The 27,921-nt window shown below is 32.5% G+C and overlaps 1 protein-coding gene across 1 annotated transcript; it reads right to left on the bottom strand.

Annotated features, from left to right (window-relative positions):
* Window positions 1–4,089: 4,089 nt before the first annotated feature.
* LOC131844806 (membrane alanyl aminopeptidase-like) lies at window positions 4,090–27,030 on the bottom strand. The gene is made up of 15 exons (XM_059193770.1): window positions 26,803–27,030; window positions 23,820–24,109; window positions 22,395–22,550; window positions 20,096–20,413; window positions 18,920–19,103; window positions 18,372–18,610; window positions 16,134–16,314; window positions 15,375–15,561; window positions 14,900–14,997; window positions 14,491–14,670; window positions 13,975–14,159; window positions 6,831–6,998; window positions 6,157–6,297; window positions 5,257–5,332; window positions 4,090–4,628 (listed from the first exon to the last, which is right to left on the bottom strand). The coding sequence occupies exons 1-15, from the start codon at window positions 27,028–27,030 to the stop codon at window positions 4,425–4,427; spliced, it is 2,835 nt and encodes a 944-aa protein (XP_059049753.1). The 3' UTR covers window positions 4,090–4,424.
* Between the last annotated feature and the right edge of the window lie 891 nt (window positions 27,031–27,921).

A 27,921-nucleotide genomic window follows, 5' to 3' on the forward strand; every position in this document is an offset into this window, starting at 1 on the left:
ATTTCGGATTCCAACTATATTATGTTAGTAAACGACTATAACTATAAATGTTAGTAAATTATAATATGTGTCTATCAATTCATATACAGGTATATAAGTCCACGTCCAGATCCACTGCATCCGTAGTGGCAGCAATAACAAGATGATATCCAGTGCTTCTGGAGTGGAAAATAAATATTTGCTAATTAATGAGCAACTAGTGAACAAGTCTCTTTTCGTAAGAGGACACTTTTTTTAAACAACTGGATTCACAAATCTTTCTACTTTCAATTTTAAGAAGGCTGTTTTCTTGGAGAATTCAATATAGTTTCAATACATTGATTAATAATCGAAATATGAAATAGTATCGACTCGGAAATACCATTGGTGTAAGATGATTCCACAATGTGGTTGTGCGTGGTAAAAAGTTAATAATAATATTTTTAGATCGCTTTACTTGATAAAGCGATTTAAAAAGGCATCGATGTACCAAGGTACAGTAGATTTAAACATCGATACCTTTTTGTATAGGCCGCCTGTTCCATATTTGTTATTTATTTTATCCAAAAAGCTCTTTTTCTTGTTGTTTTTGAACATACATAGATGCTACTGTACTTTTACAACGTCCCAACTTCAAATTGTTTTCCAACAAATCCTTCCATACTTTTGTTCCCGCCAAATTTCCACCATATTACAAAATCACCGCTGACTAAAACTAAAGCCACAAAATACATTGTGTCGCCCGTAGTACCCCTCATTCATTGCCATTTCTGAGGATAGCTACATCAGGCTCTTCAAACAAAACTACAGCATACATATCATCATCATCATTTCAGACGTTCCCACTCTGCGTATTCCGGTCCACGGTCGCTACTCGAGGATTTTACTGCTCCATCGGTCATATATTCTACGAGCTATGCCCTGCCCATTACCATTTTAGTTTCGCAATTCTTCGGGTTATGTCTGTCACTCTGGTTCTTCTGCGGATCTGGAGGTCCGTAGCTGACATAGCGACCTGACAAATCTAGTAGCAAAATTAGGCGTCATGGATGTGTCCACGTTGACGACCTTGTAAAACGTCTTAGTTTTGTTGAATTGCAAAAAAATGAATCATTTATCTCAGAATCTTTGATTTTGCAACTCATCCAATGACAGTTTTCAACGATAATCTGCAATACTCACAGGTGTTGAATTATTGATAGGCAAAATCTAGATCGTATAAATAATAGCTGTCTCGGCAAAAGATGTTTTGGCATGTAACTTAATATTGCGATTTAAAATATGGGGTTTGATGGCAGAAGGGTGAAAATTTAGGATTGATTGTATTTTTGATGACGAATCTTAAAAGAATATATTAAAAAAAAACGAAGAAAATTTTTTGACGAGGGCAAAGTTATCACTTGGTGGTAAAAATAGATACAACCTATTGTCAAACCAACCGAGTATATATGTTTCATCAAAATCGGTTCACAATTTAGGATTCTATAATGGACAAACAACGTGGCACGAAAACAGGTTTGCGGCTGAAATAGGTGGACGTAATGACCTAATATACAGTTTTGTTCAAAGTCTACCTAAGGTAAATAGTCGTACTAAGGTTTCATCTGAGAGTAATAATAATATTGCTTCAACTCCGATGAAAATCCTACACCTTACATGCAGTCTGGGTGATATAGTGAGTGTGTTTTGTCTTAACCATCTACTGTTTTACGTACCCTACGTAGAAAAAAAAACTAAGTGTGTAGATAGATTTGTTTGTTGGTAATTTGTAAATAACCTATCGTAAAAAATGAACACATGCATAATAGAAATAATCATTATTCAAATAAACTTGATTCTATCCCTAATTCGGAAAGCAGATTCAACAGTGTGAATTATGACAAATGAACTTCCTTGGTGCTCTTTTAAAAAATGCTATTCAACTTCACATTTTTTAAAGTTTTAGTGAATACATACTAAATAGCACGATTTATATAAGACTAGCTGTGCCCGCGACTTCGTCCGCGTGTTCTAGCGAGTTCGACCAAACAATAATCTAACCCAAAATAAATGATTTTCCATACAAACTTCAATCCTGTTTAGGTTAAATTTTTTACCCCCTTAAGGGTAACATTTTTACGAACTTTGAATGTTATATTTATTAGTATTTAATCAATAGCCTCAAATGTAAATGTCAAGCCTCCAGCTTCAAAAATTACGATTCCTCCTTATAACCTTTCATCCCCTTTTTAACACCTTCTAACCCTTTTTTCACATTAAAAAGTAGCCTATATCCTTTCTTATGGTCTAAAGTATCTGTGTACCAAATTTCTTTTAAATCTGTTCAGTAGTTTTGACGTAAAAGCGAGACCAAACAGACAGACAGACAGAGTTACTTTCGCAATTATAATATTAGTAAGGATTAAAAAAAAGAATATAATTAGCTGAGTAATAAAATAAATCAGTCATAATAAGCACATGACTGATCTGCTTATTATGACTGATTTATTTTATAACCAGTACCCGTTCACTAGTATGATGATTCAGTATATATTTAGGTATTATTAATTATTGTATTGCACAACCTATATTGTTTATATTTATATTGATTAAATAAATATAATAATGACTTGTCCAGTCAAACAAGTTCAAAACAAATGACAATGATTATGATAATGATAGAACAAAGAACTCGTATTGGTGATAATATCATTGAACGATTAATTCCTGGAAAGCTAAATGAATTGCATGATATGATTAGAAAGGAAATAAATAACGAGATGACTGCTAACGGGGATGAATGGAAGAGAAAAACATATTATACCGACCACATATATATGGGATAAGGAAGAAGCAGATGATGAATGATGAATGATTCATTTTGAATTGCAATATCAGTTGGCTGTAAGAATCAGTAATATAATCAGTAATAATTTCATAATAATTTGTATTTAATTTCATTATTAACAAATTATTATGAAATTGTTAACTTATCCTTACTAATATTATAAATGCGAAATTAACTTAAACTGTCTCGCTTTCACGTCAGAACTACTGAACCCATTTAAATAAAATTTGGTACACAGATAGTCTAGATCCTGAGAAAGGACATTATCATCATCATCTGCTTCTTCCTTAACCCATTTATTTGGGGTGGTCGTATATGTTTTTCTCTTCCATTCATCTGTGTTCGCAGTCATCCCGTTATTTACTCCCTTTCTCACCATATCATCTTTCACACAGTCCATCCATCTCTTTTTCGGTCTTCCTCTACCCTTATAACCATCCACATACATATGTAACACTTACATAGGCTTCTCTTTAATGCGAAAAAAGGGTTGTAAGGAACTGAAAGGAGAGAGAAAGTTTGTATGGAAGTATTTTCAATTTTAAAGCCAGAAGCTTGAATCCAATTTTTGGCCGTTGATTAAATATAAATAAATATATCAAGGTAACTATAAACTGCTGAAGATGCTTTATTTCCTGAAAGTATATACCGAATGAAAAGTACAATAAAAATTGAAAATTACTTTGGCTCTAGACATCGATACTAGTCAAATTCTCGTCCCTCATTTTATATATCTCTGATGCTGATCTTTGTTGAGAAAGTTTTGTCAGTTCTAGCCCTACAACGTATTTTTTTAATGAGTTGTTTGGGCTATTGTCAGGTGCTTGGACCTTTAGCACTGCGACCTACAGATCTATTATGCTCACCCTTTTTCAAAGCTACCTAGACCTGTCAGGGACAAGAATTGAAGGAATTCTTAGGAGCGATGGTTTTTATCTTCTCAGAAAAGATTGTGAACTTTTCAGAGGAGATATTTCGTTTATGCATGAATGGGCGATCCCTCATACAATGTAACTTCCTTTAAATTTTTTTCAAATATATTTGCAGTTTAGTGGTGATAAGGTAACAAACAAAGAGACAGATACACTTTCGCGTATATAATGTGTATATGTGGTGTTTTATGTAATGAAAACAACCGTTTAAATTATAGAATATTTTCAGAATTTATTTTCCATCAAATTTCATACAATCTTATATTACTAATTAATACTAATGTGAAAAAGTAAAACAATAGTTCAAATAATCTATGTAAGGAACATAGATTAATTGAATAGGTGGTCAAATAATAAATTCTACTACTTCATAATAATAAACTTTTTATTTATTGTTATTAAGTATTCAATACAATGAATTCTAATCATTGTATATAAAATAATTTATTCACCTATCATACTCCATATGTGGGGAAAATACAATAACACAGACTCCAAAAATTCATTATTTTAAATTCAAATTTGAATCCTTCAATAATTAAAAAACAAAATCCTTAAGTGGGACCTTATTTTTATACTAACAAATTATAATCACTTGATAAATACGAACAAGTAAAAAATACTACAATACAATCAATATATTTCATTTCACATACTAAATATTATTACTTATTAGTTATATTACATTATCTTATCATCACAACCAATAGACTGACTGCCAGCACTGTCATGGACAGCATCGCAGTGGATGCTGATCCTCTTAAAGCAGCAAGAATCAATTCTGCCCGTTCGGAACCCCACTGCATGTTACTTCTAGCCGTATTAATAGATCTTACAGCAATATCATGTTCAGGGAATGTCGATTGGTTTTCTGAAACCCATTCTTCCATCTGGAATAAGGACATAATTAAGTACAGTTGAATAAAAATAAAAAAATCCACCGACAAAAAGTTTCTGAAATCCCTACGCCAACTTTTGTAATATGAACATAGCCTTCCTTTGAATGTAAACCGAACGAAACTTCTAATAGATCAATTGGGTTTAAACTTAAAATTAGATTTTTTTTTATTTATAATTGAAAACTGTGTCTAAACTCTTATAATGGTCTTCTAGTGGTCGAAATTCGGCCCTAATTATTTTAAATTATAAGTTATTATTTCTATTTTTATTTTATGTATTTTGTTAGTCTATAAGGTATTTGTAATATGGGCCATGTGGCCTGAATTGAATAATAAAATAAATTATTATTGTAGGTTATATTATCGAAGACATACCTAATCATTGGTACAGCCAATCGCCTACCAATAAATAAAAGAATATATATGTATATGCGAGATTGTGTCTAATACGTTGTAATCTTTGTATTTTTAAGCATATCTAAAATAAATATTAGCATTCTGCACCGAGTCTAAGTTATTTCATACTGCTCCTTTTACGCAAGTTTCGTTTGTCCTATTGTCCTTTAACGGGGATAGCCCTTAACTGTAAATCTGCGCAATGTCTAGTGTGAGTACTTACATCCTCCAAGCCCTCTTCATTGAGATACGATACTAAATTGGTGATAACGTTTTCAAACCAAGCAGGTAACACAACTCTGAAATTAAAACATAATTCCTTAAGGTAAGACTAGGGAAAAAATATTACGGAAACTTCAAACCAATAGGTACAGCAGCAGTAACAATAGCGCTAACTTTGCCAGGTTACTCATTTGTGAGTTTTTTATATCATTGACTGTTTGGACATCAGCTTACTCGACTGAAGGCCGCAAGCAATGTTGCGGTATGCAGCTTGCAAATAGCACCTAACCGGTCTTTACATCTTCCGTCCCACACTTTACATCTCGGTACCGAGAATGACTCTCGCCAAATATTATTTATTTTGTTCTCTATACCATATAAGTTTAAATGCACACACAAGTTTCTTGCTCATTCTTCTTGTGATGAATCTGCATTCCGAATGAGTGGTAGAATCAAAATATGACTATTCAAAAGTGCTTGTAATGAGTTTATTTGAATAAAGATTATTTCTATTTCTATTTCAATGATATAAAATTACAGTATATGGTCCTTCGAGCCGGATTTGAACCAGCGCCCTACGGTTTTATTCGTTCAGTCCAAACATTGTCAGTTATCGACGTCATGGTAAACGCAATATTTGACATGCCCACAGTTCGCTAGGTATATTTGAAGTGGCAGGGTCCATGCCTTTTCTCGCCATCTCTCAGATAAATTTTTGATTAGACATGCATGTTTCCACCACTGGAGAATTAATCAGAAATATAAATTGATACACAAAGTTATTTATTTCATGTATTGGCCAGATGAAGTCATGACCTCTTCGACGTAATTTAGAAGAGAATCACAAGGTTACTGTCTTGTGTTTCTTATCACTAGATAACATAGTAATGAATTTACTCACGCGATTCTGACATCGTCCATTCTAGTTTTCAAAAATTGTAGAACGATATTGGCATTTGTTTGAACTCCCATGTAGAGGAAATTTAATGCGTTCACCCTATCTTGTGCCTTCACTTCTTCGGTAAGAATATTTTCCAAGTGCCTGATAACAAAAAGTGTTTTAATCATTTACATTACATATTATATTGGAGTGGTTATATTTAATATTATTTGATAGAAGTGTTATGCACTATTATGTTTGACTATTACAGATAATTGTACCACCTTGATAATGTTATCTGGTGCATGTTAGTGATGACTTAATATGCGACACAAATTTTAAAGCAAACCTACATTTATACTACATTCAAGGCAATCTATAAAAATATATGCAGTAATCAATAATGTGCTCATAAATGTGACGGCCTCGATGGTCTAGTGAATTAGCATATCGTCTTAATCCCGATAGTCGCGACTTCGATTCGTCGCACGTTACAAATAGAGAGATATACAAGAGACAGAATATATTATATCATGAAGTAGATTTTAATCGACAGTTTTTAAATCCGTATAATAAGATAAAGCCGAGTGCCACCTCAATTTTTTTTATGTCATTGTTTTAAAAATGGGAGGTAAGCCATGCAATAGTTAGCTGTAGTAGCAGTTGTGTAGTAGTTATATAAAAAAAATACTTACTCTTCAACAGCCTTTTCGTCGCTGGTGCAGCCTAAAGCGCGCAATGTAACGAATGCATCCGCGTGATTGTTAGAATTCAATCTGCGATTTCTCAAGTTACTCCAGTCATCGTAGCCACCTTGCCGCAATCCCGTGCAAAAGACATGCCGGCGTAAGTTAGGGTCCACACTGAAATATAAATTACTTATAGAGATATTTGAAACTGATGGAGATATTCAGTGATATATATATACAGCAGCAAATACAATTTAATCTTGATTGTACCAGAGTCGATACACGACACTGGTACTTAGCAAGAAGAATACTAATTTTAAATGTGATTGATTATACTTTTTATTACAAAATCTATGTACCTAATACGGTCCCTTAATCCATTACATTTAATACGCTCTATATTTAAATAATATAAAACAATACTCAGAAGAGTAAATGTTTGTATTGTTTACTAGCAAAAAATATATCTATAATTAATTTCTGTTAAAGTAGGTACCAATTAGTTATTATAATTGGACTTAAGAAACCAGGTAGTCGCCAGGATTTTAGATATGTAATATTGTAGCATGAGTTCTACCTAGTTAATGCAAAGTATATAAAAATGCCATCAGACAGGCTTTGATGTATGGGGCAGGGTGTTAGCCACTAAAGAAGCAAAAATCAGATAAGCTACATATGACCGAAATGCGAATGCTCATATGGTCTGCTAGGGTTACGTTTCTAGACAAGGTGCCAAACCATTACTTACGAGAAACATTTATAGTAACACCTACCCAGGATAAATTGACTGAGGCCAGATTACGTTGGTATGGTCACGGCATGAGAAGACCAGAAGGCCACATGACCCATAGGATACTAAACGTCAATCCAAAACAAAAGAAGCATGAATGACTTCGACTTACATGGATAGCCGCCATCAAAAAAGACCTGACGCGTGAAAATTTAGACCCATTGACGATCTAAACACGAAGTCTCTGGAGACGGATGATTAGGAGAGCCGACCCCAATTAAGATGGGATAAGGCCGGGAGAGAGATAGCATGAGTTCTACCTGATGTAGATTGTAAAAAGTCGGTTTTGTAGATATCTTAGTCTCAACGAAAAGTTAGTGAGAACTCATACTAAATGTTTAAAATCTATAAATATTAGAAGACAAAAATTAGACCTGTTACAAGAACTTCAAAATTGTAAAACAAATTTACATGATAAGGATTTAGAACAAAATAAATTAAAGAGTAAAATTCAAGAGTTAGAATCTTCATTATCTAATTTAACAAAAAAATATGAGTGTGCTCAACTTGAAATTAATAATTATAGTAAATCGCTGGATAAATTAATAGAGTTGGGAAATTACAACATGGAGCGGTTTACCTCATTGACAGAGAAATGTTGTTGTGAGACACCTGAATCTCCTAAATCTTGTCAGTATAGCCCTAATGGAAATAACAATAAGTCAATCACATCGGTTTTGACTGAGTCAATCACTCCTTGTTCTAGTTTACTCAATTCTAACTTGTCTTTAAAAACTGATAATTGTAATGTTGCACCAGTACGAAGGACAATTATTTATTCAGATGAATATGGTAAGGGTCTGGGCCGTTCATTATCAGAAAGTCTATATCAACATGTCATAAATAATTGTCTTCCTGGTGCTTCATTGCCTAATATTTTAAATAAGGTGGTTAATGGTAGGTATGATAAGTTAACCACATTAGTCATTGCTTTAGGCAACTGTTTATATGTAAAAAAAAGTCATGTAATTAAACTTGTAAACTCTTTGCTTAATATTGCTGAGCTGGGCATAGGTAAAATAATATTATGTGCATTTCCTTACTGTCGTTCTCTGACCATTGAACAAAATAAGTTCATATATTATATTAATAATTTAATTTATAATATGACATGTCGTCATAATGACTTTTTATTTTTTGATAGTAACAAATTTGTTACAAACTTTTGTATGACTGGAGATAGATTTTATCTGCCTAAAAAACAAATAAGAAATATAGCTAGTTTACTAGCTTATAATATAAATGACCCCATTATAAGTAATATAATGGGTTGCATTAATCCAATTAGTAGTACTTGTACTAATGTTAATACTAAACATACTGAAAATATTGACATAAATATTGATTCTAGTAAGAATCCTTTTATTTACAAAAATTTAAATATGACTGCAGATTTAAACTGCTGAAAAAGACAAAGGGAAAGCTATCAGAATTGAAAATTGTTCACCAGAACATACAAAGTTTTCTCGGCTGTGAATTAATTATTCAATTGTTTTTAGAAAAAAATAATATAGATGTTCTATGTTTAACTGAACATTGGCTCAAAGTGAGCAATATGATGTTCAGCTTAAACAATTATAATATTGTCAGCTGCTTTAATAGAAAAATAGTAAATAGAGGAGGTTCTATGATATTGGTGAAAAATAATATAAAAGTAAAAGAACGTAGTGATATTGGCAATCTTTCTGTTGAATGTTGTATTGAAATTTCCTGTGTGGAACTAGACAATTATATAGTTATATGTGTTTATAGACCTCCAAATAGTGATTATAATTTATTTGAAGAGGTAATGGAGGATATTTTAAAAAGAGTATTTAATATTAACAAAAAAATTATAGTGTGTGGTGATTTCAATGTTGACATTTTATCACATAATACCACAAAAACTAAATTAATGAGTTTATTTCAATCCTTTGACTTGAGTAATGTCTTCCACGAACCCACTCGTATCACTGCCACGTCTGCTACTTGCTTGGATAACATATTTAGCAACAGTGAGTATTTAGATAAAATAATAATAAACAACCTTCCTTCTGATCACTGTGGTCAAATAGTTATTTTTCCAAATCACTTAAACAAAATTGGGAAAATTAATTTATTAAAAAGAGACTTGACTACTTATAAGATAAATAAATTTAAAATATCAGTTCGTAGTAAATTAGATTTTTATCTTCCATCTAATGAACCTAACAAACTTTATACAGATTTCTTCAATATTGTTTCTAACGAATATAATAAGGCTTTTAACAAAAAAACTATCAGTATTATTAACAAAACAAAATTTTCAGAATGGGCTACAAAGGGAATTCTTAAAAGTAGAAATATATTATTTGATTTATATGCTCAAAAAAAATACCGTTTCGATAGTACATTCGTAAATTATGTAAAAAGATACTCAAAAACTTTTAAAAAGGTATGTAATGTAGCAAAGTCTAATTATCTAAATAAAAAAATTAAAGAGTCCAAGGATAAGATAAGGACAGTGTGGAATATTATTAACAAAGAAACTGGCAAAGTTAAAAGTCCATATAACGATTTTACGCTAAATTATAATGATAAACTAGTAACGTCCACAAAAGAAATTGTCAATATTTTTGAAAATTTTTTCGCTAATATTCCAACTGATATTACTTCCTCTTTGGACTCTTCTCCTGGTACAGCTAAATCATTCCTTATTGATAATGTTGTTTCTTGTCCGGTTACATTTAAATTTACATTTATTGACATTGCTACAATTACTAAAACATTTAAACAATTAAATTTAAAAAATACTGAAGACCATTGGGGCATGTCTGTTAAAGTTATTAACACCGCTATAGATGTTATTGCTCCATATTTAGTAATTATTTTCAATAAATGTATTTCTGACGGTGTTTTTCCCAATTTAATGAAACATAGCAAAATAACTCCACTCTTTAAGTCAGGAGAAAAAACTGTGGTAGGTAATTATAGGCCTATATCTATCTTACCAGTATTGAGTAAAGTGTTTGAAAAAATTATGCTCAATCAAATGCTACAACACTTTAAAGTAAATAAACTGCTTCACAGTCGACAATTTGGTTTCACGGCCGGTAAATCAACTACTGATGCCGGTGTAGCTCTCATTAAATATATATTTGATTCTTGGGAGAGGTCTCAGGATGCAGTCGGTGTATTTTGCGATCTTTCAAAAGCATTTGATTGCGTTGAACATGAAACACTTTTGCTCAAACTTGAACATTACGGTATTAGATATGAAGCACAAAGCATGATGAAATCCTATCTAAATAATAGAATGCAAGTTGTCGAAATAAATGGTGTAAAGTCTGAAGGAACTAGTATTAAAATGGGTGTTCCTCAGGGCTCTATTTTAGGTCCTTTCTTATTTTTAGTTTACATAAATGATCTTCCTTATATGGTAGAAAAGATAGCTGACATAGTTCTGTTTGCTGATGATACTTCATTAGTATTCAAAGTCAATCGACATATTGATGATTTGGACGAAGTAAACGGTGCTCTTTCTTATGTTTTAAAATGGTTTACGGCTAATAATATGTTACTAAATGCAAATAAAACTAAATGTATCAAATTTACTCTCCCCAATGTAAGACCGGTAGATTCAAAAATCATGTTGGACAATAAACCTATTAATTTTGTGGATGATACTGTATTTCTAGGTATCACATTAGATTCCAAGTTGCAATGGGGTGCCCATATTACTAAATTAGCGAGTCGACTTAGTTCTGCCGCTTATGCGGTAAGAAGAATTAGACAATTAACAGACGTGGCAACAGCTAAACTTGTGTACTTTAGTTATTTCCATAGCATTATGTCGTATGGTATTTTGTTATGGGGCAAAGCAGCTGATATAAATACAATATTTATTTTACAAAAGAGGGCCATTCGCTCCATTTATAGCATGGGTTCCAGGGAGTCTTTGCGAGAGTGCTTTAAGGAATCAAATATCCTCACCGTTGCTTCTCAATATATTTATGAAAACATCATGTATGCCAGGAAGAATATAGACAGTTTCAAAAGAGTTAGTGATTGCACTAATAAAAGCTTACGTAACAATAACAAACTGATTTTACCTAAATGTCGTTTGGCTAAAGTTAGTAATTCGTTTTATGGCAATTGCGTAAGGTTTTACAATAAAATACCAGAGTCTGTTATAAATCTGCCAGAAAAAAGATTTAAATGTCAAATAAAACACTTCCTTTGCAAAAAAGCTTACTATAAAATTGAAGAATTCGTTAACGATAATAATGTTTTTGTAGAAAAATTTTAAATACATAGCACTGACAATATTATCTGATTACACTAATAATGAGTGCGTAGCGATTTCTATGTTGATTGTCGCATGCCTCTTACTTGTTACACTGTAATTATTTATATAAAAAAAACATCTATCAAAAAGAGCAACACACAAGTTTCTTGCTCATTCTTCTTGTGATGAATCTGCATTCCGAATGAGTGGTAGAATCAAAATATGACTATTCAAAAGTGCTTGTAATGAGTTTATTTGAATAAAGATTATTTCTATTTCTATTTCTATTTCTATTTCAAGTATATCACATGTTAAAGAGCTTGCTTTGTAAGCTGATTTTGTGCTTACTTGTAAGGTGAGATTAGGCAGGCCTCAAAAAAAGACTACTAATACTACTACTACTCCATTTGTTATAAAAATTACTCTCTGATAATTTAACTATATGATATGATAAATGAAAGTTTTTAAAACTATTTTTTTTATGTTTATTCCTCACGAATATAAGATAAAATATTCTCCTATAATATAGTTTAGTTTTTTGTCATATAGGTTATTATATTTTATTATACTTTTAGTTTATACATGCTGTGACCATTAATAATTCTAGTGTAAAAACGTATTATACGTTCAGAAAATCATTGTAGCTATTATGAAGTATATAACACGCAGAGGAGAATAAATCTTATCTAATTCAAGTTCATAATAATATAGAGGAGATTGTGACATAAAAATTTATAAGTACTAAGTGTAACAAGTATTGAAGGAAAGAAAACATCAATCATCTACGTTCATAGCAAATAGTTCAATTATAAAAGCAAATTGACGTATATTAGTTTATAGTCAAAAAGTCCCATAGAAACCGCTATCTCTTTTATGTTGCTGTAATCTGTGTTATGTAGGTACATACATATCGTGACTGAACTCTATTAGTCATCAGTGAGCAATATTTTTATTTCTTATAACTACTACGGTAATAAAACCTAATCCGTCGTAAGTAAAGGCTTTATAAATGTATAAGGAAATTGGCCTAGCCTTGTTTATAAGTTATTAGTATATTGCAGTGTACAATATTACTATTATAAAATTTGTGATAATATGTTTACGTTATTTATGTTCATATTTCAGTAATCTTCATTTATTTATTTGGGGTTTTAGCTTTCTTATAACTATTCTAAAATTTATAATTAAATTAATTCTAAACCCAGTGGTCTTCATCACGAACATACAGCAATCGTCGGGAAAGTCGTCCGTTCAAATCTTGTCGACACCAAAAAAATATGATGTCAATGTAAATTGAACTAACTGACACTCTAATGACGGGAACATAAATAAGAAATCCCAAAATTATACAAGATACAGCAGTTGACTCACTTATGGACCTTGCTGTATTCAAATATATCCAGATAAATTTGGACCACTAGGTTTTGTGTTACCATAACCCCGAAAGTTGACGATCCTTCTACCTACCCCATCTAGGATTTAGTCGTGACGGTAAATTTATATATTTTATTTATGTTCAAAATAACAGTGCTCTCAAAAAATACTCTTCTATTAATCATAATCATACATATTAGGCGTTTAAGTACCAGGAGGTAACTCTGTCACTTCATTATTTCAGTAACCTGCTGCGAGCTTTATAAACTGCATTTTAAGTTAATGACTCAGATTCAGTTATTCATAATTTAAGAGCCGCGCTCTTGTCCGTGATGCTCTTGTCATATTCCACGATCTTCCATCAATCTTTTCTTATTCTTGTTATGATATGACTCTATTTTTTTCTTTATTCTGCTTGATGTAGCAGTACCTTTGTTTTTCCCTTCCCCTCTATTGTTCTATTTTTCCTTCGATAATATAGAATACGAAATAAGTTGGAGCAAGCTCAACTTGACTTTACATTTCCATTGAATATTCCATAACCAAACAGTATAAAATGTCTTAATATTCATGAATTAACCATTGAACGATTAGATATCGCTCTTATTTTTTTGTATAATGTACATATATATATATGTATACGGACCGTCTATACCAGATGCATAGGCCATTATTATTATTATTATTATTATTATTATTATATGTATACGGAAAGCGGTGTAGTCAGGCTTGTAACTTACCTAACATTATCATCTTTAAACGCGGCGTACTTCTGCGCTGAATTTTCAAGGCAACCCTGATATCCTACATTGCATGCGAAAGACAATATATAGAATCTGTTAAGTGTTCTGGTGACAGCTTCGCCAGGCTGACCATCGTATCCAACATCTTTAACTACTTCATCTAAGTACTGATGAAGAAGATCCTAAAAGAATAATTTAATAAAGAATTAGTTCAGAGTTATATCAAGAGAGTGTCGTGATTGTGGTCTTGTGGGAGAGCGTCGTAGTTTAGTTGGAGAGCGTCGAGGTCTAGTGAGAGCCACGTAGCCTAGGGAGGGAGCTTTGTAGCTACTTTATAAATTGTTAATAATTGACGTTTGAATAAATTCGCTTTGTCATTATATGTAGACATGTTAACAGTTGCAACTATGTTATATGAAATCGTAATCGTAACAATTGAAAATAATTAAAAATTGTATTACATTATAATACAGCATAATTTCAAATATTAAGTAAATATTTGTAAAAACTTACATCAAACTGCGCCAAAGTACCGGGAATGTGTAGTAATCTATTACGCAACCAGTTAAAACCGGATATAGCTGGATACCACGAGTAGAAACCGGTGTCTTTTTTCAGGAATGCAAGAACCCTGAATCCAAGCATGTATGACAATTTCTCTGCCCTCATAAGTGCAAATACGTCATCAACAATCTGCAAAACAATATATAGGGGTACTATGAATTGCATTCGGATAATTTAAATATAATATTTTTTTATGTAATAGAAGAAATCTGACTTTTTATCTCATGAAAGTAATCATTATTAATGAACAAATAAACATCATCTCATGACCATATATATAGTAACACAACATATTTTGACGCGTATGATTGATATTTCTCAACTTTAACTGAAACAAGAAATAGTTTGAAGGACTTACTTGAGCTCTGTTCAAATGATGAATCTTGGTATGGTCTTCATCAAGAGCAGCTGCTAACAATTCCCAATTTCGTTCATTGTAATTTACTCTGTATATACCTAAAAACATTAATATTTATGTGTTTAGTAATGTAACACAATATTAAGATAATATAATAATAACTACCTAACGCTATAATGATTATAACTAGATGGAATAGTCAGAGTCATTATTTGACGGCCTCATTTTGAGTGACCATGTCTTAAAGAAAGTATTTGACATGAACCACGAACATGTCAAATACTTGAATGAACAGAAAAAGAGAGAACAGCCCAAAAAAATGGATGGATTGTGTGAAAAATGTATAAAAGGACAGTAAGCTCAGAAATGATGGCCGATAGGGATCAGTGGAAGAAGTGACACTGCGCCGACCCCAAATAATAGCATAAAGATTGGACAATGATATTGATGATATTCTTGATCAAAATAATCTTACCTTTCTGCTGCAAGTTGAAAATAACCCATTCTTCGCCGGCCTCCACTTCGATCTCAAGCGTAGGGGTAGTCATTAAATGTTTGGGTGTTAGGTCAGACCAATCGGGGTCATCTCCAGTGGTAAAAGTTAATGGTAAGGGCCATACCTGGTCTGTGTTATCATCTGAAGGATTTATAAGGAAGCGTTCCTAAAAATAAAAAAAATACGTATACTCGTAGAACATAAATTATATTAGAAGATGAACAAATTAATATTAGAAGGAAAGAACGGTGTCCGAATTTAAAACCTTTTATCAGTTTAATCCCAATGGTCGCAGTTTTGATGTAATGGATGTAAACAATTTTTATACATTGGTATAATTATTTGTATAATACAACCCAATACAAATAGTGTTCATCTGGGTGTTTTAAATATATAATATATGTATATGTATTTATAAAAAGATATATTTTAGTATTTCTATATTAGTATTTAGTAGCCGTAGTAGGTCTGCTTAATTTGGGATGTAACTGAGCTGTATGAATTGTCTTTTGTTATTATTATTTTTTCTTTTGATATATTATATTATGCAGTAATCTACAATATGATCTATTGTATACCAAATGCATTCGAATTTGTCCAATCAATCTTTGCGTGAAATAGCAACGAATATCAGTCCATTCTCACACACTTTTATGTTTTTAATGTTTATAGAATCACTTGTTTTTCAAACTAGACTAATGCTGTGGGTCGTAGCTGGCTTTTGCATTTTAACCTTACCTGTGTAAGACTTAAGACCCCATTTTCCGTATCAAATTCCACAGTCAGTAATGGATAGCCTGGTTCGTCTACCCAGTACTGCATGAAGGCTTCTATATCTACGTCTGTACTTTGTTCACTGTTCTCAACCGCACTTGCGAAGGCACGATACAGATCTTCAGGGAATGCATGCTCATAGGACCTGCAAAACAAATATAACAAAAAAAAACGTCAAGTGCGTGTCGATAAAAGGATCCGGTCAGAAACTTAATCTTATATATAAAATTCTCGTGTCACAATGTTAGTTACCATGCTCCTTCGAAACGACTTGATCATATTCAGTAGGTCTGAGAATTCTAAGTGATAAGATTGTCAACCCCTAATATTAATGTTTATTTTTGGTCAATTTTTTTTATATTATAATTTTTTAATAACAAAATAGAAGTGATTTTAATTTATTTGGCAAAACAATGTTTACAGGCTCAGTTAGTATTACATATGTATATCTGGACTATATAACTTCGACTTATTTTTTATTAAATTATAAATTAATCTAGTATTGAAGAGCCCATTTATCGAGGAAAGCTACAACTAATATGAGTAGAGCTGTAATGAAAAATTGTTTCATAATACGAACCCGCGACCATCGGAGATAAAGCGGTATGCTAAACCGCTAGACCACCAAGGCCGTCAACATTTACAACAACGAGACTAGGATTATTACGACAGTATTGTAAGTACCATTCCGTTTTGGAAGGATTATTGCAGATATTAATGCCCTTAAAGTGATTAATTATGTTAACAGATAATATAATAATAGTATTATCTACAACATGTTGTGCTAATGCGTATGTCATTAAATTAGTCATATCCAAACATATGTGTTTTGTTCACCAAATTGTTTATTTTCTTAATCTTTGTACTCAAGAAACTAAGTAAAATCTCGACTTATGTAAGTGTAAGTCCCGGCAGGTATAGATTAGAATATAACCATTCGTTATTCAAATAAATTTAAGCACTTTTGAATAGTCATACTTAACAACTCATTCGGAATTCAATTGCAGCACAAGAGATATAATAATCTCAAGACAATTTACACAGCACCATCTAGACCCTTGCTATGCTAACTAAAGCTAGTTATGGATACTAGACAACTGATATTATTTTGTCGTTAATACATACATACTATACGTATAAAACACCAATACCACATGAATATAAATGTTTGTACCGTGCAAGGAATCGAACCCGTAACCATCGGAAGTAAGGCAGTATGCTAAACCGCTAGACGACCGAGACCGTCAAATGAGCAAGAAATTCATTGCACTTTTAAACCGGTGTTAAGTTCTATATAACATTTTTTAATACAAATAGACTATAAAATAGGATAAATATATTAGAGTCGATATATTAAATTGGTTGAATGACAAAATAAATCAGTCGTAGTAATCTAAGCAGCCCAGTCCCTACAGCGCCAGTTCTCGAGCATGACTAATGAGCCAGTCATCATTACGCTCAACTGCTCAAAATATTTTATGCTAAAACTATTAGCTAATTATTCTATATTTTTATACAATTTAATTTATCATAATCTGTATACTGACAATAAATATCTAAGATTGATTAGTGTAAATTGTAAATTAGTAGTTATTAATGTAATTTACAAATTACTTCTCGTCTCGACTTCGCACGAATGTATTTCTCGGCTTATTCTATTCTTATTCCTTAATAATCTCTATATATTGATGTAAACTGCATTAAAAGCCGTTGAGTAATTTAAACAGCAAGCGAACAGATAGCGACGGCGATTTTGTGATATACTACGTAGAGACTTTATCTGAACAAACTTTAAAAAAATAACCTGGAAAGAAAAATAATGCTTTCAGGTTATTTTTTGAGATACAAGATATCATATATGTGTCCTCGTAACATAGACTATGTTACGAGGTCACATATATAGACTATGTTACGTGGATTTATCTTCTAGTAAATTTTTTTTATTTTTTCTTCTTTTTAACTGTTTAATCGCGAAAAGGCGATAAAAACTTATTAGGTATATAGGACATTAACATAGCGCTTACAAAACAAACATATAGCCCTGATTTTTACGCAATGCGTTGATGTATTGATTAGATTTGATTGATTGATTATAATTTAATATACGTAATAACATGTACTAACAACACTTTTATGTTTTAATACATTAATTTGTATGTACGGAACTTTATAATAGAAACAAGAAAAAAAATGATCATTCACCTGTCAAGCAAAAACTTGTTTAGAGCCGTCTTGAAGGTACCCTCTCCTAAGAAATGCTTCAACATGAGTAACAGAGATGCTCCTTTGGAATAGCTGATGCCTGAGAAGTGACCGGTCACCTGACTTGGACTGTTCACAGTATGACGCAGAGCTCTTGTTCCCAATGACGCATCAGCACTCAAGGCGCTTTGTAAGTACATGATGATGAATTGGTCATGCAGCTCCAACGATGGATCAGCCTGTGTAGTAAAAATATATACATATAAATATATTGAACCAAGAATTCAGTTTGTGTTTTAGGCATCCATAGACTATGGTAACCGTTTACCATCAAATGGGTCATATGCTTGTTTGTTGCCACCTACATATCCCATATATTGGCAGAATCAGCTTCGGATGTAGTCAAGTTATTAGTTTGGCTGGTATCACATTAATTTAAGTTGATTATTATTTTTTGTTAGTTAGTATAATTGTCATCGTCACATTTTGTGTACAAAAATCCCAAGTAAAAAAAAATAAAGAGGATAAAATAAAATAATAAGACTTACGCCATCCATAGCGAAATATTCAAAGTAACTGGCGAATCCCTCATTAATCCAAACGTTATCCCACCATCTGCACGTGATCAGGTTGCCAAACCATTTATGAGCGAGTTCATGAGCTGTTATTGTTCCAATGTTTATCTTGTCCACAATATTGGTTTCGCCCTCTTCATATAAAAGACGATTTTCTCTGTTGAAAATTAACTACAGTTATAGATCGGTCTTGGTCAATTCAGCAATGGAAGAGGAAAATTCTAGAATAAAGCCATGTTTAGAGCAAGAATATCCTCTGATAAATGCACTAGGGATGTTAAAATTCAAAATCGATCGATCAGTACGTAGTAAAATGGAAGGCATACATGTATGAGTAGATAAATACAAATAGTAAGAATGACACAGGCCAATTAACACAGCCCGGATAACCCCAAGGTAAGCAGAGCTTGTATTATGGCTACTAAAAAACTGTCAGAAATACTTAAACTTACATCGAAAAATATCGAACCCGCGAACATTGGATGTAAGGCCGTGCTAAATCGTTAGACTGCTGAGATCGCCAAAAATCAGAGATGTCTATGATAATACAATCGGAATTGATCTTTACTGACTATTGGTGAACGCAAAGAACTTGTCTATATTTCGCTGAGTATATTTGAATCTATCACCTCAGGAGGTAGGTGTACTCACGCTGTGCCATCTCTCTGATTAATTTGTTATTTGTTTGCATCTTCGAAGAGTCTATCGAAAAATTGACACACAAGGTTTTTTTATATTTGATTTTACGCCCAAATTTGAACTTGTGACCAGCAGATCCATGTATCCAGTAATTTTATTCTAATATCTATTTCAATTCAATATCAATTTTATTACTATTGCAATAACCTGCTTTGCTAAAGGTATATCATATATCTGTTTTAGTCTTATTTAGTTTGATACAATTAAAGATCCAATTAATTTTATCACTTCAATATATGTCATATTTTCTCCGTTTTTGCAACATTTTTCATTGCAGGTCCGCTACTATAGGTTGTAACTTGTGTTATATAGTCAATGACACTCCCAAATAACGTAGCTTTCTATTGGTAAATGAATTTTCTAAATCAGTTCAATAGATGTAGTAATTATCTCTACAACCTCACAAACTTTATCTCTTTATTATAATAGTACAGTTAATACAGAACATACCTGTACGTTACCAAACCCCAGTTTTCCGTGGCTCCAGACGCCCAATCAGGAGACGCTATTTGGTCATTCTTCAAACCATCTGCCATACCATAGTAACTAATATTGAAGTAATCCACGAGCCATTTTGTAATGGGTGGTCCCACTTCCAATGCGTATTCACCCTGCCCTTCAGCTTCAGGCCTGGCTAAGATACGATAGGGCTCTTCTGCGTTGTTGTTTTCTGCAATGACTTTAAATTCTTCGCTGATATGAAATGTGACCAAGTAGGCAGACATTCTTGGTGTGGTATAGAAAACTTCCCGTACACGATCGCCCTGGCTGTGAAAAAAATTGATAGAATATGATTTCACTTGCATTTGCATTGTACAACAGAAGAAAATAGTATATGAAAAATATTAAACTAACACTATGTATAAATTTAAAAAGGTTTATTTAATAAATTTATTTAAGGCAATTTTAGAGTAACAAATATAATTGAAAATTAATTAAAAAAACTTGTAACAAACCTTCGATTACAATCAAATCATTTTGCCAATTAAAAGAAAATTTAACCAATAGCTATAGTATATGGAATTTTTTTAACATTCTTTATAATTATATAGTAGTAGCCTATATTTAAGCTTACGCTAAGAAAAGAGAGGAAGGCTAGAGGCTAGAGGCAGGGGCATACCTAACTCCGCTCCACCTATATCCTCAAGTACATGGCCCCGGATGCGTATGCGTACACTGTACCTGTGGGTACAGGTAGAGTAGGACGAAATAGGTCGCCCTAACAACGAGACGGACCCGGCCCTACCATCTACAGGGCGGGCCAACGCCGCTTTAGAATGCTAAAGCGATCTCGCCACTCCAGTTATGGCTCTTGTAGGTTTCCTTTCTAGGGTCATTTTTAAATTTATATTTTTTTCCTACCGTCCAATTCCGTATATATAGATCTATTTGAGAAGAACTGGCAAGAAACTCCATTGAATTACTTTTTTTTATATGCAATGTTTATTTATATAGGTCTACGTCTAACATTAAAAGAAAATTCTGTACACGTACAACTATTGCCATATACTCTCGTCATTCAAGTAATCTTTTAGTGAGTAACAGGCTTAGCTTAGTCAATATGATATAACAGATGTTTTGAATTTATTTAAGGGTAATTTCAGTATATCCTGTTGTAATATTTTATACCTATTCCCATAAAAGACCTATTATCTTTTTCTAAACGATACTTGGGGACAGCAAGTTTATCTTTAACAGGACAGCAAGTTTTCGTTCCCGCGATTTCATCCGCGTGAAATTTAACTTTATTTTTCTAAAATAAAAGTAGCCTAAAGAGCTAAAAATTATTTTGTTCGTCATAATTTATTAGTTCCATTAGGCACTGATAGTTTCAAACTAATACATTTACGTAGTTGAATTTATCAAAATCCTATAGTATTTAAGTGAACGTATTCATCATAGTAGCTCCAATCTTTAATTTCAGTTCAATCAGTCGAAAATTTAAGAAGATATATACAAACTTTTATCCCCTATTTTATCCCCTTAGGGGTGTAATTTATCAAACCTTACCTGGTGTAATTTACCTTTTCTTAGGGGATGCCTATGTCATAGTAGCTTTATGCATGCAAAGTCTCAGTCAGATCGGTTTAAAATTGACAAAGTTTCATAAAAACTTTCATCCCCTCTTTTATCCCCTTGGGGACAGAATTAATCAAAATCCTTACTTAGCGGATGGCTACGTCATAACATCTACCTGCATGCCAAATTTCAGCCCGATCCATCCAGTAGTTTGGGCTGCGCGTTGATAGATTACTATGTCAGTCAGTCACCTTTGAGTTATACATTTAGATCTAGCATGTATATATATTAGTATCATAAATATTGCTGTTTTGGAAATAAGTGAACATAAAATAAGTAGTTCATTAGGTACTAACTATATAGTTAATATACTTTATTTTACCGGTGCCCCACCAGAGAGGTGCTGAGGTATGGTATTCTTAACCACTAAAACCCACGTAATGAACCTACAAGTGTCATAGCTGGAGACGCGAGGTCGCGTTACCATTCTAAAGTTAAAGCGCTATATACATAATATAGTTATACTGGTGTAAACCTTCTAAATAAATAAGACCTAATAAATAAATAGAATAAATATATACAAATATAATAAAAGTATATAAGTGGCGTTTCACGTACATACATGTCATTTACTACCAGGTGATACTTTAGACATTTCAGATACATAATAAACACTTACATATATTGTTCCTTGAACAGTTAGACATTCTAGTTATTTAAAAAAACTTACGTTGAATTTTCTTTGATTGGCATATTAGAGAACGTTTCGGTGAAATGTGCTGGACGATTAACGATAATATTGAAGGTAGATTTGAATCCGGGTTCGTCGAAGCTGGGAAACGCTTGTCTCGAGTTTACTGGCTGAAGATGCGTTGCAGCATACCAACTGCAATTACAAGTAAATACATCTATTTTTTAGTGACGGCCTCGTTAGTTTAGCGATTAAAATCGCTTTACTTCCAATGGTCGCGGGTTCGATTCCTCGCACGGTGCAAACATTTGTATTCATGAGTATGATTGTTAGTATCGGTCTGAGTGTTTTCTATGTATATTAGGTATGTATTTACCAAAACTCATATATGTATTTATATCAGTTAAGTAGTACCCATAATACAAGCTCTATTTAACTTGGCAGTGAAGGGCGCTGTGTGAATTGTCCTAAAATATTATTATTATTATACTATATAATAATATCTAGTGATGAATATCTGTAATGAAAATATTTTAGATACTTATAAATTTGTGGCCATTATGAGGCAGTAATTTTTTTAATCTTATCATAATTGAAATAACATAAACATAATATACTTACATGATATACGTCATACGTAACAATCTAATCTATGAGCAAGAAATGTTGACATGTGCCAATAATTAGGACGGTGCCAGAAAAATATTACTATTCTGTGAATATCTCTAAATTTACAGTATATATCAACAAAATTCTTTTTCTATTTTTTACGGGTGTACCTACCAGTGTTGTCAGCATCTATATTCATAAACGCCATATATTATTTTATTACATTCCGAGCTGACCGCGCGAACTCTGTTTCACTTTAGAATATAATAATATGTCAAACATTTTAATGTTCAGTTACGCAATAAATTTCTAAACGCTCTCTGTTTTTATACAGGGTGCGTACAAACAACATAAACAGAAGAAAAAAGGTACAAAAGGCGATATTATCGCGTAAGCAATCTCTTCCAGACAACTTTTGAGTACAGGAGACAAGACAAAAAGTGGTAGATGGCGCAAGAATAGACTAGAGAAATAAAAAAAGGCAATACATATAAATACTAAATAATAATAATTTACATATACTGCACGCTGTTACGTACATAAAATATTTACCATATTGTAAATTAGGCAAATTCAATAATAGTAGTGAGCAACACTTTCGTATTGCTGGTAATACTGTATAAAGTAATTTTTCCCCTTTGTTTTGTTATGAGTATATAGTTCGCTACTGAAATATACGCCGTGCAGTTAACAACTCATTTTACTAAAATCCCTTGACCTATCCCAAATACAGTCCACTATTTCATACACAATTTATCACATACACTTACACATATATGCATACATATTATATATTAATGCGCAATATACAGTTAAGTACCAAGTAATTATATAACAACCAATTTGTTTACTTACTGTAGTTTTCCGTCCTTGTCTCTATAACTTCCTCTGAAAACGCCTCTCGATAGCGGCGTCTCATTGATGTTCCCGATATACGTAATAGTTAACAAATATACATCTCCATTGACCAATGTAACACCCTCGTCTAAATTTACTCTCAGTAAATGAAACTCTCTAATCCTTGTAAATGGATTTGTTGCATTTACTGTTACTGGAGTGTTTGTACTATTGGCCTCTAAACTCACTCCTGTTATGTTTCTAACGTTTTCTTGAATTATCAAACTAGTTAGGTTATCCTTTAGTGCCTGCCAAATAATATGAAAAAAAAGAAAAAATATTTATTCGGTACTTACAAATATAACAGAAACAACAACAAAAAAATCTGTTTAAGTCAACAATATATATGGCAACTTTTTATATATAGTAACACTACGGTTTCCGCTGGTAGCCATTACCTGTACCGAACAAGTGCTTTGTAATGTGTGCTCGTAGAATGAAATAATATATTTTAACCACAATTGTTTTTCACTTGAACGCTAACAAATCAACTTAACTAAATCTATACATATAAATAATTGGAGTGTCTGTTTGTAATATTGAAATAACCGTTTTTTACTACATGCATATGAATACAAATACGGTATATACACCAAAATAACATTTTTTACAATTTTTATCTGTTCTGTCTGTCGGTCTGTTTGTTCCGGTTAATCTCTGAAATCGCTGGACCGATTTTGACGGGACTTTTTTTGACAGGTAGTTGACGTAATAAGGACTAACTTAGGCTTCTTTTAATTTAGAATAAAATATTTTCTTTCAGAAAAATAAAGTTAAATTCAACGTGGACGAAGTCGCGTGTACAGCTAGTGTCATATATAAATCACCAAAATGACTCCACTCAGCTAAAATATCCATATATAATAATAATATCAGCATAAGAACATTAAAATATCCGTGAACAATTCTCACAGCGGCATCTAGTCCCAACGGAAGCAGTACTTGTGTTATGGATACTATATTATTGATATCATTAAATCTATAAAATAAAGTCGCTGTCGCTGTCTGTCCATCCCTATGTATGCGTAAATCTTTAAAACTACGCAATGGATTTAGATGCGGTATTTTTTAGTAGATAGACTGATTCAAGAGGAAGGTTTATATATATAATACATGTACACCCGTGCGAAGTCGGGGCATGTAGCTAGTAAATAATAATAACTAGATACATTTTTTGTAAATAAATACATAATATATATACATAAGAAACACCCAGACCGATACAAACAATCATACTCATGAATACACATGTTTGTACCTTGCGAGGAATCGAACGGGCGACCATCAGAAGTAAAGAGGTATGCTAAACTAGATATATCATACAATACCATTTAGTTCCAAACTAAGAGGAGCTCGTACTATAGGTACTGGACTACCAATGGAATAATCCACATCAATAAATAGTAATGTTATATATACGAAAGTCTATTTGTCGGTTTGTTTGTTACCTTTCACACATGAATGTTAATGAGCTTTGGCGTGAAATAAATACATACATAAATATTGTCATGAATTACACAGAGTATCTTCAAAGAAGTTGACGATCTCGGTGGTTTATCACACCGCATTATCTGTTGGTCGCGGGTTCGATTCCACTCAATGCAACATTTGTATTATTATTTTTTATTTATTTAGGACTAACAAACAGTAATACAACATTATATATACATACAATGTGTGATGAGATGAAAGATAAATCACCAACGTTGTTAATCACAGTTTACTTAAGATAACAATTATATAAGCATGCACATTTGTTTAGAGTAGTGGTGAATTTTATACAAAGTTACAAATATCAATTTAAAATGCAAATGTATTCATGAGAATTATTGTTTGTATTGTGTGGGATTTTTATATAGATTGTGTATGTATTTAGAATATTAATGTATTTTATTATTTCTATCAGTTATCTAATACCAATAACACATGCTCTGCAGGCCGCGAAACTGCAGGATAATCCTCTAGAACGACAACGCATGAGTGGTGAATTAGGTACACTATAAAATATGCATATTTTCATATTATTATTGTGTTGTATTGTTTGAAATTTAGAGCAATAACGAAGGAAATTCTTAGTTGTTCTTAGTTTCAAGGTAACTTTTAGAATATATACACATAATATTTATCTGTTATCTCTAGTACGATTAGCCAGTATTAATTAATAACAAAATATTACAGACTAATCGATTTTTAATAATTCAAAACGATAAAAGACATTTTATCGCGAAATATTATTATTACTTCATAATATAATTAGGCTGTATAAGCAAAATGCCTTTGTATTTCGCTATTCATTGTCAAAGTTTTTCAAATATAATATCTCAGGATAATTCTCACAGCGCCATCTAGTCCCAAGCTAAGCAGAGCTTGTGTTATGGGTACTAGACAACTGATATAAATACATGGACACATTTTTTTTTTATAAATAAATACATATTATTCATAGAGAACACCCAGACCGATACAAACAATCGTACTCACGAATACAAATGTTTGTACCGTGCAAGGAATCGAACCCACCACCATCGGATAGTAAAGCGGTGTGCTAAACCACTAGACCACCGAGGCTATCAAAACATCAAAGATTAAATATAGAATGCAACAAATTGAAATATTCTACTCTACTGTGAACAGAGTATCATTTTTTTTATAAACTACGCATCTACTTCTTTTTATAATAATGTGTCTTTGTATATTATTTAAATCTGATCAGGTAAACCAACATGCTGTTGGTTTTTCTTATGGTAAATGGTACCAGTCGCCTATAAACAAAAATAGCCATACCCAGTCTTACCCGGGGTCGTCGAGTTAAGGTCTTCATACCCTGTAATTTTACTGCCATACCTCACCTTACGTGAGTCAGAGGACTTTTACGAAGTTTACCACTGGGCTGAGGTGTTTCATAGATTGCTGCATATTTTAAATTTTAGTGTCGACTTACCCTGACAGCTATTGTCACCACACCATCAAAAGTAAATGGAGTCTTATTCTCTGGTGCTTCCTCGAAATAAGGCGTTACTTCTACTTCATACGATATCGGGTCTAAGTCCTCGGGCAGTCGATATCCGAGAGAGTCATCGTCTCGGAAGACCACCTCGTTGACATCTAACGGCAAATCGCAGCTAACGATTGCTAATAAAGCCGGTATAAGTACCAGCCGTCCCAACATGTTACTGCAAATGGATTTTTTCAAGAGTGTTAATGGTGATGATCAAAAATTCTAATCTCTGTGTTCCCGCGGCTTTCCCTGCCCCTCCCATAACTAGTAACAAACGGACCGTACAGCGGCCTTGACGCGCGCGCGCATTTGTTGTGAATTGAAATAAATTAGAACTGAAAACCTACTGTGTTAAACCTACTGTGAAACCCTACTGTGATAGTGTGTGAAAGCTAGCGAAGATATCTTCGAGACCCTGAAGCCCAAGAAATCCGCAGAACCATACAGGTACGCCAGACACACTAAATCCCCCTATATATTCCCTAACATTTTGGTAGCAGAGTAGTTTCCCAAACACAACCTATCGTAACGAATTCTTCAAGAATTAACTGTAGTTTCCAGGGAAATAACTACTACTAACTACGAAGGTCGACCTGATTCGATACATGGCTAACAATGGCCCCTATACAGCAAATGTACTTATGAACACTTGCAATGAAACGTCTGTGTAATTTACACATAAGCAAAATGAAATTACAACAACAAGCATAGTAAGATTTTGAAATCAGTGTTTGCTTTTGGCAAGAAAAAAAAACGGTAATTGATCAATTAGACGCAACAAAGTCAGAAGACTTGTACAACCGATTGCTAAAACGGATTCAATTCGATGATTGTGTGATTTAGTTACAGATATGAAATTTGGATGTATATTTCGCAACCGATAAAATGTATCCCCAAGAGTTAGCACAATACTGTGTCATATATTCATATAATCGGTGCCGAATAAATATAAAACAAATTTAAAAAAGAATGAAATAAGAATTTACAAATTCGATAAAGTATTTTTTTAATGTAAGCATTATATAATAACTAGCTCTGTCCCTGTTTTGCCTTAAAATAAAA

Source organism: Achroia grisella, unplaced genomic scaffold (genome assembly GCF_030625045.1).
Source record: "Achroia grisella isolate CSIRO2021 unplaced genomic scaffold, CSIRO_AGI_Agris_v1 utg413, whole genome shotgun sequence".
Classification (NCBI taxonomy): domain Eukaryota; kingdom Metazoa; phylum Arthropoda; class Insecta; order Lepidoptera; family Pyralidae; genus Achroia; species Achroia grisella.